The sequence below is a fragment of the Pygoscelis adeliae genome, unplaced genomic scaffold (assembly GCF_000699105.1).
Source record: "Pygoscelis adeliae isolate BGI_AS28 unplaced genomic scaffold, ASM69910v1 Scaffold26, whole genome shotgun sequence".
NCBI classification, from domain to species: domain Eukaryota; kingdom Metazoa; phylum Chordata; class Aves; order Sphenisciformes; family Spheniscidae; genus Pygoscelis; species Pygoscelis adeliae.
In genome coordinates this window covers 5,186,133-5,198,727 of record NW_008825104.1, presented here as the reverse complement: position 1 = coordinate 5,198,727, position 12,595 = coordinate 5,186,133, and the positions used below count along the sequence as shown (strand labels likewise).

Here is a 12,595-nt window from a genome sequence, read left to right as displayed (position 1 = left end):
CCCTTTGGCCAGTTTGGGTCAGCTGTCCTGGCTGTGCCCCCTCCCAGCTTCTTGTGCATCTGCAGACCTTTCAGTCGGTAGAGCATGGGAAGCTGGAAAGTCCTTGACTAGTGTAAGCACTGCTTAGCAACAACTGAAACATCGCTGTGTTATCAACATTATTCTCACCCTAAATCCAAAACACAGCACTGTACCAGCTACTAGGAAGAAAATTAACTCTATACCAGACGAAATCAGGACAGGTGATCCAAACTTCAGGTGGGAAAAATGTTCCCTTAGATTGTTTGTCTCTTTTGACTCTTCAGGGACCTTGGGGCCATGGTGTCACAACTGAATTAAGCTAATATATATGGTTTGTAATATAATGTCTCATTGCTTAAACATATATGCCTCCTCTCATCCCTTTGCAGGAGCTGGGGATCTTTTTGACAGCATAGATGTAGGTAGGCTGGCGCTCCTCATCAGATCTCACCCTGGGACCGAGCAGGCTCTTAATGCAGGGGCCTTAATACAGCCTGGCTCTGGGCCTGGTCTTTGGATGCCCAGTGTGACATTATTTTTCAGAGAATGTAGCAGTTCAATATCCTATAATGTTCAGGTAATTCGATAGGTGTCAATTGCAATTAAGGGGCATTTGATTCTTTGGGAAACTTGATGCGGTATCTCCCCCACTGGGCACTCAAAATGGAAAAATGTGGCTTGCGGCTCTGAGTACATTGATGTAGGCAGTCTGCCCACAAAATCTGTCCTTATCCTTTGAAACAAAAGCCATTTTTCCCTCCTAAAAATGTATTAGAAGTTTATATTGTATTTGAAACAGAACTTAATTCCTTCTGTACATACTTTTTTGCACAAGTAACTATACTTGAAGCTGCTGAATAAAAATTCAAGTGAGGTTCCTCCATTTTGTGTTTTTGTCCCCAGTTTTAGTTTGGTTTTGCAGAACTTAAGAATATATTTTTGCAGATTTGTCTCTTTTTTCAGGGTATTGGTGAATAAATCTGAAATCTAATTTCCAAAGTAATAACTACTGAGATTCAAAAAAATTTGAAGAGATTTGTTTCTGGTCGATAAAAAGCAAAAACACTCAATGCTTAACAGGATAGCCCTTGATAGGAGCAAATCTATACCTCTAGAATTTTTGCATAGTTTCTTTTGGGTATCTTTAAATAATAGTGTCTTTTTTTCACCAGTTGGTGTCAGCAGTAGATCAGAAGTTGCTTTACAGCTGACATAAAAAATGCTTCATATTTGGATGTTTTTGAATAAATTAAAAAAAATCCAAATGTCCTAATAGAGAGAGAAGTCTTATGTGAAAATACAAATATACAAAATCATACCAGCTAAACATTAGAGTAGTACAAGGATAAATCACTGCCTCTGCTATCAGTGCATTGGTTTAATGCTAATGTATTTGATATCAAGTTATGAATATAAAGTCATTGAACTGCTTCCAAAATGTTTCATGTTTTGAAATTACTACTTGCATTAGCAATAAAAAGTCTATGAAGTATTAAATGTTGAGCTACTTAGACCTGTCAAGGGATGTCACTGCAGATGGTCAAATGTTGGATGAGTGTTTCACCTCAAAACCACTGAAGTTTTGACATTTATTTTTGACTTCTTTTTCCCCTGATGTATCTGTTTATACAACATCATGTTGGCCTGCTTATTTGACATCTTTTTCTGTTCTAGGCTATCTTCTAGGGAGTGAGGATTATTATTCTCATAACCGTTGCGTCCTCATCAAAGCAAAGAATGTAACGCGCTGTGCTCTGGACTTTCGAGATGGAGAAGAAGTTGCAACTGGGTTTAAAAACATGTACTCTACCAATTTATTCACAGAAAGAGCTATAGATCTTATAGCCAATCATAAAACTGAGAAGGTACAGTCAGCAGCTGTTACTTTGGTAACTTTAGCACTAAAGAATGTTTAAAAAATATTAATGAAATATTAATGGAGAGACCTGCACTTGAGCTGTAATTAAGGGCTTTTCAGCAGGGTGCATAGAGCTAAATGTGAGAAGTAGCGCTAGTAAAACTTGCCTTATCTGCTGTCAGGATCAGCTTTGGCTGCACAGCTCTGGCCTGCTACCCTTCTCCATTTCTTTTTTAATAATACAAGTAATGAATTTATAGAAATTATGTAGCATGTAGTTTGCTCTTCTAAAAAGAGAATGGAAAGTATAATGGGAGGATTTTCATAGCAAGAAATTGTTAACAACTGTGTTATGAAGAAAAGATACACCTGATGTTTTTCCACAGCTTTGCAAAAGTCCTTTATCAAAGTTTTATTAGTTTATGTTTAGGGATTAGAAGAGAGAAGTGTAGAAGAAATCAAAACACAGTGCCTGCAGCTGTTGATGAATCAGGGCTGCTTTTGCTGCAGTAACTTTTGCATTTAGTACTTTATATTCAACTAATTTCCATTCTATCCCTTCCACCCCAGCCCCTCTTTCTCTACCTTGCTTTTCAGTCTGTCCACGAACCTCTCGAGGTCCCCGAAGAATACATGAAACCGTATTCTTCCATTAAAGATGTAAAGAGGCGCCATTATGCAGGGATGGTGACTCTTATGGATGAAGCTGTAGGAAATCTTACTGATGCTCTGAAAAGATACGGTCTTTGGGACAACACAGTTCTTGTTTTCTCTACTGGTAAGTTCATTTAAATATTCTTTCAGTAATAACTTTGATACAGTGTCTAACAAGCTGACTGCAGAGACATCTGGCCCCTCTGTCCTTCCTCCATGTATTTTCTGACTACAGAAGAGCAATGAAAGTGAAACAGGACTTTATACCAGAAGGAGCGGTTTCTCTCCCTCCTCTTACGGCTTTCTGAAGCATGACAAAAACAACTGAAGAAGTGTCTGTGCAAATGGGGGGATACTCCTATTGGAGCAAAACCAGCATTGTAAAAACTGAGGAGCGCGGTGAAGTTGGGGGCATCTTACTTGCCACTGTGGTTTACTGAGTATCTGTGAGAATTGAGTCCTTACTGACAGCGATCTACCAAATACATTTGTCCTCGGCTATATAGGTAGCTCTCTGATCAGTCTTTAAATTGCCACGTGTTGCATGAAGCACAAACAGCCAGACAGCAAGCAGTTTAAAGCCAGAACTCTTTCTTTCTCTTACTTTCATGTAACATGTAATTTTTGTCTTGCTTGAAATACTTCACTGGCACCCATGAAGCAAAGGTCTGTTAATAAAAAAGCTTAATATGTAATGATACAGTCTAGGCTGCCAAATTACAGGCTAAGTTTTTGTATATACTAGCACACGATCTGGTTTCTAGATTATTAAGGTAATGCAAATAATATATTACAAAGCAGTCTCCTTTGTTTCCAAATTAGGAATGAAACAGAACCTTTTTGAAATGCAGTTGCTTGGCTGGGTTTCAGGAACAGTTCTTGTTTGGTTGGGAGTGGGAAGTAGCCTTTCAATGCTTACAGTTGCTCTTTTGCCCAGGCTTTACATATTAGGGCTGTCAAAATGGCAAATTAATTTTTGGGAACACTTTAAAAACAACAACAACAAAAACCCCAAGGTTTGATCAAAATGCAGTGATGTGTTCTGAGTTTAGCAGCTGCTTCCTATAGCACTTGGAATCTTGGAATTTCATTTTGAGTCCAAACCTGTTTGCCTTATGGTGTTACATTTGTGTCCAGGTTTTGGCTCTAACAGGATTCGATAACTCTTCTATGCCTGTTTCTATTTGCGATGTTTTCATATTTAGAACTGAAAGTAAGCAAAGCCATATGAAAAATGATACCAATATTTATTCCATGTGGAAAAAATCCGGTCTTTGCTGATGGGGTCCTGGTAGAGTTATTTCAGTAATGTTTGCTCAGTACGTTGTGGAATAAAACTAAAGAAATCTGAGTTGGAATTACAGGGTATGACTGAATTAAAAAGAGAAATTAATTTTTGTTTATAAAACATTTTTTTCCAAACAATGACAGTATACCCTGCTTTTAACAGTAGTTATCTTGCAATCAATTACAGGTACATTTCAACAAGAGTCAAACAGTCAGGAGAATCCAGTGTCTGCCCTATCTAATGGGACTTACCTTGAGTTAACTGACATTTTAAACTGCAGAGAATGGAATTTAATATGATTGAAATTCAGGGAAATCGGGCCTAGACCAGGCAGGCCAGGGGGCAGTGGTTTGGGTTTTTTCAGTGTTCTCTCTTCACTTCAAACAACTATTCTTTACAGACATGAAACATTGCATGCATTAAAGACCCAGTTTCCAAAAAACAAATGTTGAAACCATTAAGCATTAAAAAAAAAGGCAAAAAAAGGGAAAAAAAAGCGTGAAATCTATTCAGCTTTTCTATATTATATTTATCACTTTTGCAGATGGTGTGTTTCAAAATGGGCGTTAGAACGTGGTTGAAAAGAAATACGAGAGGGTCTGCAGTTGAGCACCTTGTGCAGAGTTATGCTATGTGAGATCTCTCTGCACAGCTTTCAAGTCCTTTGTAATTGGGAGTCTTAGTGTGGACTAGTAGCTATAATATGGGTATATACTTACAGTATGACATTACCTTCAGCTCTTGAGGGCAAGGCCATGCCTCATCTCCCTGCCCCAAGTGTTCTCCTGGGACTGGGAGACCCTTCTCTTGCTTGGTACGGCAAGAAAAACACATTTTCCTCTACGATCAGGAATTCTCTCCAAGAAAGTTCTTCCCATGTTGTGGGGTTAAGAATCAATTTAAGGATTTAAATGAAGACTGCAAGGGAGAATCTAGAGAAGGATAAAGTGTGTCCATAATTTTTATGAGCAGTATCTATGTGTCTCCTCAGCATAGTAGTTGAAGACACAGGATCATAAAAGCACTCTCTGTTTTGTTATAAACCTGTGTGGTTTGATAACTATAGTGTTGGAAACCTGTAAAGGAAAAAGAAGCGAAGACCCTGCTTTTATGGTAGATTTTACTGGATTCATTACTATTCCCTGTTTAGTTACGGCCAAAATTCACACTTGGATGTTTGCATCTCTCACTGCTTCAAAATTTCCCCCCAAAAAATAATTTATAAGTGATCATTTGCTATTGTGTGCTATAGCAAGTAGTATTGCAACAAGCATACAGTCTTCAGGTTGATTCCTTCACTGTGAAGTGTCGACCCCAAAATTAGAGATCTCTTTTTAGTGGGTGCTCATTGAAATACCCTAGAACATGATATAATCTTTCTCTCGTGGTAGATTTCTTTTTATTAAACTCCTCCGTATTTCTTCCTATGTTATGGCTCTACCAGGATTGCCTTGAAAACGTGCCAGTTGGCAAATGGAAATATTGCACATTTTAAAAGGGCCTTGTAAAATGTGTGGAACTCCAGTTCCTCTTTAAAGTGGCCTGATGTAGACACTGGGCCAAAAATGAAGTAATCTGGTGGTCATTAGCAAAGTCTGACTCCATCAGTATATCGTGTAAATCAACATCTCTGGTGTCTTTTTGAACAGTTACACAAGCTATTTCTACAGGTAAATAAGAAAAAGAAAAAGATGAGGTAGTTCGATGGTGTGTGGTGTTATATTTGTGTATCATGTAATAGCTTGTCTTGACTGATGTGATATGAATTTGCTTTTATGGAGCACATTTTATACTGCAGATACAAGTAAGTCTACGCTAATGAGATCAGTGGTGAAAATGAAGTTATGGGCTGTTCAAGCAAAACAGATAAAAATGGATGCAGCCCTGCCTTGGGTACCCATGGCCTTTTATCCACTTGAAATCAGAAAGAATGAGACATAGGGTTTATTTTTCTTTTTAGGAAACATAAGAGACTATAACTACCAGCTTTCCTGAAGAGGGCCTTGATTTAACATAAACAAAGGTCATCATAAAAAGCATTCAAGTGGTACAAATTTACCTCAGCACTATTAACACTGGCTTAGAGCCCAAATTTTGCTTCAAATATAGACCTATGATTTGAGGTAAGAAGTGGGGATTTGCTGTAAATACCATGTGTTTATAGTTTCTGCAACATATTATGAGTAATTTTGGTGGAAACTTGCCAACATTAGAGCAAAGGAATCTGACCTCTAATTTCAGTTCTGTATTAAAGCTACTGTCCTTTGCTTTATTTAACTTTCAGCTTTTTAATATACTAAATAATTTTGGAGCAAAACTCCTTACTGCTCTTTCTTCCAATATGTCTGTTAATTCTTAAATGTGAATTAGCACTGTAGTGTCTGGTAGTTGCCATAAGAGGGCTTTGAACAGTAAAATATGTGGAACTTTTCAAGCCTTGGTTTACATTGCTAAGAGGAAACCACATAAATCCTTTCCATAATGGAGCATGTGACAGTGATGACTGTTTTCGCTCCAAAAGAGGGTCTTTTTATCATTTTAGAATTATGATTAATAAAAGCACAGATTGTTTTGGACATACTTACCGATGTTTACACAGTCTCTCTTTCTCTTATACCCCTAGATTTTTTTTCCCAAAAAATGTCATATTACCCTAATAAAGACTTCTTCTCATTCTCTTTTTTTTTTCTTTTTTTTCATTCCAGCCAGCGTATTGTGGCTTTTGTCTAATAAAATGTCTGGATTTTTTTTTTTGCTTATTTCCAGCTCCTGCTTTTGGTAGAAACCAGGGATCTGGCTTTCACTGGTTCCCTAAGGGCAGTTTTTTATCTTCTCCCTGATGTCTTTGTTCCTGAACAAACTCTTGCTCCTTCTCTTTTGCTGGTAAGGGACTTCAGAGAGACTTTTAACTGCAGATTGTCCAAGCCAACTGAAGGACAGATTGATTAGAGTAGTTATTTTCTGTCTGTGGTGTCAGAGGTGCTAATTTTGAAGGTTGTGTTGTCAGGTTTTTTTAGTAAACCTGCTCAGTTACAGATCTGAAGACCTGCTTTAATTGGTCTTGTCAGGAGGTTCTGAGAGGTTCGATGCATTGCCAGTGAGGAAGATGCCTGGGCAGCTAGTGCCTGAGCATCTGCTGCTTCCTAAGAGGAAGTAAGCACAGGTGCCTTAGCTGTGAGCACTTTCAATCAAACTAGTTATTTGAGTCCATATATTCCCAAATATTATTCTTCTATTTCTTGATTATTTAAGCTTGTTATTATACAGGCAAAAGTTGTGGCTGATCACTGTACTTGCATTGGTCAGAGTTGTTGCATGTCAATGATAAATAGTGAAAGGTGCATGTGGTTGGTGTTTTATACTCCAGTGTTGGCTTTTATTCTTTTTTTTTAGGCTTTTTCCACATTAAAGTATGGGTTGTAAGAATAAATTTTTTAGAAATAAAAGAATGTCTTCTCTGCCATATGATGTAGATAATAGTAATGAGACATCTAGACTGATTTGTAAGAATATATTATCAAAAGTGGAAATGTTATCTTATGATGGAAATTAATTTCAAAATGAAAACTGAGAAGATGTTGATAGTCAATATATATTTTTCCCCCCCTGTTTTAAAATCCTGTGAAAACCCAAAATGTTTTGTAGGAAATGTTTATTTATCTTCCCTTCCTTCTAGCATTAACCCCTCCCCATCCACCCTGCTTTTTCCATGCAAAACCTAACACTCCAAAACCAAGTTCCTGAACAGAGGGTGACCTTGTGCCAGAGACTCTCACTTCTTTTTTCCCTTTGTGTTTAAAAATTCCAACATAAGTGGAATCTTGAATTTTTCTGCCTGTTTTTAGCAAATGCCAGTCTTGAAGTGAAGTTCACTTGTAAGTGAAACTCAGGAGTGAATTTTGCCCGGAGTCGCCAGCTGGCCATTTTTGTGTAAAGCTTTGACGTAACCATGCTGATAGTTATCCTAGCAATTTTTCTCTCAGACTGAGATGAATGCTGAAAACAATGCATTTTACATGTTAACAACATTTAATAATTTTCCACAGCTCTCAATAGGTTGTCTTAGACTATGATTACTATTAAACTGTACTAATGTGTTCTCCATAATAGTGTTTAAGAAGCCATTATTCTTTGTCTGAGAATCTTCTACACGCAAATCAGTCGTCAGGTTCAGTGCTCTGTCACTGGGACAAGTCCAAAGTTTTCTTGACCATGTCTCATTTAACTTGCTTACTGCAGACATATGAACAGTTTGGCAGGTTATTCCTGTTGTTTTTAGGTTAAAATTTCCTTCTGTGTTTCTATTGTGTTTAGTGATGATGAATGCTAGTGTACAGACCTGACACAGCAGGGTCTGTAACTACTGAGACCTGTTTAATTACTGAGACTGCTTACAATGAAAGCAATTGCCTGAAACTGCCTGTGCTAGGATTGCTCCTATGGTGGGGGGGGGGGGGGGGGGGGGGGAAGGATTCAGCAGCATGAAAAAGGACATTATTCACACAGCTTTTGTAGGGCTAAATTTGTAACTATTGGAATCTTGTATACATCAAATGCATTTTTTTCCATGAGATCAATTTTACCTTTTTTTTTTCCACTTTAGAAAAGTCAGGAGAATAAAGAGACCGTTCTGGTGAGTTACAAAAAAACGTAAAGGTTGATTTATCTGAGCACGAATCCGTAAAAGTTGCTCTGTAAATGCTCAGTAAAGTTGCTCAGCAAATGGTGCTCTGATGCAGGAGAGGTAATATGTTCCCTTGATGGAAAATAAAAGCCCTATGGGTGTATTTAAAGCACGACAAGAATTACATTAGCAGAATTTTATAGTAGAAGGTGCAGTTTTCTGTTCCTATTGTCCTTCTAATGGAAAGGCTTTCAGTAGTTCTTCCATCACACGCACAAAAAAATCTGCATTAAGCACTGAAAATATAATAATGTGTCAGCACTCTGAAGACACTTTTTTGAGTGGCTTTGCTGCTGCTTATATTGAACCTTCAAGGTTACTCTTTCCACTGAGAGTATACAGCATCAGACTGAAGTATACAACAGATGTTTTTTCATCAACTGATCTTAACCAAATGATTTTGGTTTGTTTCATTGGAAATACATGTTTCATGTTAGCCATCAGAGGGAGCGTGCTTGCATTTCTGTCACACTTGCAGCATGATTGAAAAACACAGCAACAAATGGATCTTTCAGATGCAATATGGGGAAGCAGGGAAGAACTTGAGTTCAAATTAAGGGCAAAGTTATTCTCTAATTCATGCTGCGAGTCTCTTATCCGCAGTGTAGATCTCTGCTGTGCATTCTGTACTCTTTTTTTTTTTTTTATAAATGAAACCTCAATGGGAGTTCCGCACTTGGAACACATACAGAATAAGCATTATTCATGCTGTGAAGATCAGAGGGGAGAAATTTTCCCCAAATGTGATCCTTTACTGCTATTATCGACAGCGCTCTCTGTTTAACTGTGAGTCACAACCATGAGCTTAAATCACACAAAGGAAGGGCTCTGAAGTCCTGTTCTGTGACCTAGACTTTCAGCAAGAATGTTGGAGGTCAAAAATGAGATGCATTTACAGAGCTGTGCATTGAAGCTGTCTGGTGCTTGCTCGTATTGTGTCTGGCACTAGTAAGTGCTATTTAATTCCCTTTCATATGTATGAAATCACACAGAAAATTAAAAAAGGTTTAAAGAAAAAAAAAAAGCAACAGCTAACTGGCTGCTTGTTTTGTTGATATTGGCAACTGATTGTAGTGTTACATCCAAACTTCTGTGTATGAGAATTATGCATGTAGACTTGTCTCCTGCTTATATCCGTCACTTCATTTTTAAATAAGTACATATTAAATGGTACGTAGTGGTATCATGTCTGCTAAATAATTGTGGGGGTTTTAAACTATTGTATCAGTGTTGCTTGTAGTTCCTCTTCTTTGCTTTTTATTACTATGACCTATTGACTGCCCCCATAATTTCAATAGTATTTAAAACAAAATCATACAAAGCCCAGTTTTGCATTATGGAAAAGAGATGTCGGCACTTCATGTAAACAAAACTGCTGTGGTTTGGCTTTTCTGTAGTCTCCCCATAAGAAATAGGCAACAGCAAGAAATGTATAGGGATATAGATTTCATCCCATCTTTTGTCTTTTGTTTATCTTCGTCTGAGGTTGTTTGCATGTTACTCCTTTTAATTATTTTTAGTTGCAAACTTCAGAAATCTGCTTTGTAGAAATGTTGTAGGTAGTGTGAGTCACTTCATTGACATGGTCTGTTTTCAACAATACCGAGACACTAACATTGTTAAATTGGCTTCTTAAACTCATAAGATACATATGAAATAATTTCACAGTTATCTTTTAATATACTTTCCAGTTCTGCTTTAGTTGGATGGACCTTCACACTGACCTCCATATGGTTCTGATTAAGTATAAGAGCATTATTGCTCATAAAGCCCCAGCCCTTCAAAGGAACACTAGATATATAACATGTAACAAATGTTTACAGAATTAAACTGTGGATGAATTGGATATGCCATCTTATTTCTGCCATCTTTTTCTATACTAGTTACACCCATTATTGTTTAGTTGTTGTGGATTAAAGAAACCTATATGGTTGCTAGTATTCAAGGTTGAATTGCATTTGATTTTTAAAATGCAATATTACAATATCAGAGAGAAAAATAAAAAACTCGGTATTGGAAAACAAAGCCAGAATTACATGAAGGAGAGAAAGAAGCAACATCTTCTGTCATCCACTTTAGTGGTTCATACTGATTTGGATCAGTGAGACAAAGGTGGTTGAAAATCTGTCCTCAATCCATCATCCCCTGGAATTCATCCTCTGTTATGGGAATTGTGCTGCCTGGCTGACGGTGGCACAGTGGTAGGACCACTTTAAATGCTGTGAGATTCAGGATTAGAAGTGTCTTTCTGTTGTTGCTGTTTACAACTCGTAAAATCTCCTAATGCAGTAGCACAACAAGAAAAGGGGAAAAAAGTCCCACAACCATGTGAGTTTGAGTTTCTTTTTAGGCTTTCATCATTCTGAGCTCAGGTGTTGCACACTGGAAATGTGTCAGAAACTTGAGGAGAAGGAAGGAATTTGCTTCTTCCTTATTCTACTAGGACCCGATGGGTATGGGTTTCTGTCCGTTTCCCTGACTGCTCATCTTAGGTATCCAAATGGTGAAATGTCATCCACTTTCTGTGGGAGACTGTCTTTTAATGTAACACCGCAGGTGATTTCAAAAAAGCTTAGAAAAACTTTGAGAAAAGAAGCTTTCTCTGTTTTTCCTCACAGCTCTTCCTTGCATGACTTTTAGTATTTCTTCCTTGTCCTATATATTGTTTTAGACTACCACCATGAATTTACATATATATTGCATACTATTAAATTACCAAATACTATTAAAGGTATTAAATACTAAGATATAGCCAAATATATGTCGTTTACTGATCAACTAGTTTCTTAACCAACATTAACAAAGGAGATAGCTACAACATCTCTTTTGTATATCGTCATTATTCTTTTAGAAGCTAAATTTCTTCTATAGCCAACTTTTGAACTTTGACTATGCAAGGAAAAGAGGAATCCTGCTTTTAGTGTCACTAGGAATCACTCAGCAGAGTGGATGTATACTAAATCTGTCATGTAGAGCACTAATATTTTTTAATATCTGCTATTATCTGGCTGGAACTCAGGAAAAAAAGGAGAGTTTATGACCTTTGGAAGAAGGGGCAGGCAACTCAGGGGGACTACAAAGATGTTTGTGAGGTTATGCAGGGAGAAAATTAGAAGGGCCAAAGCCCAACTAGAACTTAATCTGGCTACTGCCATAAAAGACAATAAAAAATGTTTCTATAAATACATTAGCAACAAAAGGAGGGCTAAGGAGAATCTTCATCCTTTATTGGATGCTGAGGGAAACGTAATGACAAAGGATGAGGAAAAGGCTGAGGTACTTAATGCCTTCTTTGCCTCAGTCTTCAACAGGCAGACGAGTTATCCTCGGGGTATTCAGCCCCCTGAGCTGGAAGACAGGGACGGAGAGCAGAATGAAGCCCCCATAATCCAACAGAAAATGGTTAACGACCTGCTACACCACTTAGACACACACAAGTCTATGGGGCCGGATGGGATCCACCCAAGAGTACTGAGGGAGTCAGCAGAAGTGCTCACCAAGCCACTTTCAATCATTTATCAGCAGTCCTGGCTAACCGGGGAGGTCCCCATTGACTGGAGATTAGCAAATGTGACACCCATCTACAAGAAGGGCCGGAAGGAGGATCCAGAGAACTACAGGCCTGTCAGTCTGACCTTGGTGCCGGGGAAGGTTACGGAGCAAATCATCTTGAGTGCCATCACGCGGCACATACAGGACAACCAGGTGGTCAGGCCCAGTCACCATGGGTTTATGAAAGGCAGGTCCAGCTTGACCAACCTGATCTGCTTCTATGACAAGGTGACCCACGTAGTGGACGAGGGAAAGGCTGTGGATGTTGTCTACCTAGGCTTTACTAAAGCCTTTGATATCATTTCCCCCAGCATCCTCCTGGAGAAACTGGCTGCTCATGGCTTGGACGGGCGTACTCTTTGCTGGGTAAAAAACTGGCTGGATGGCCGGGCCCCAAGAGTTGTGGTGAACGGAGTTCAATCCAGTTGGCAGCCGGTCACGAGTGGTGTTCCCCAGGGCTTAGTTTTGGGGCCGGTCTTCTTCAGTATCTTTATCAATGATCTGGATGAGGGGATTGAGTGCACCCCCAGTCAGTTTG

General features: G+C 38.4%; 1 protein-coding gene across 1 annotated transcript in view; it reads left to right on the top strand.

Annotated features, from left to right (window-relative positions):
- The window catches only part of ARSB (arylsulfatase B), a 75,118-nt gene that overhangs the window by 11,393 nt on the left and 51,130 nt on the right, over positions 1–12,595 (top strand). The window contains exons 4-5 of the mRNA XM_009327319.1: positions 1,696–1,886; positions 2,450–2,657. Coding sequence (XP_009325594.1) covers positions 1,696–1,886; positions 2,450–2,657 — 399 coding nt within the window. The remainder of the gene's footprint in view (positions 1–1,695; positions 1,887–2,449; positions 2,658–12,595) is intronic.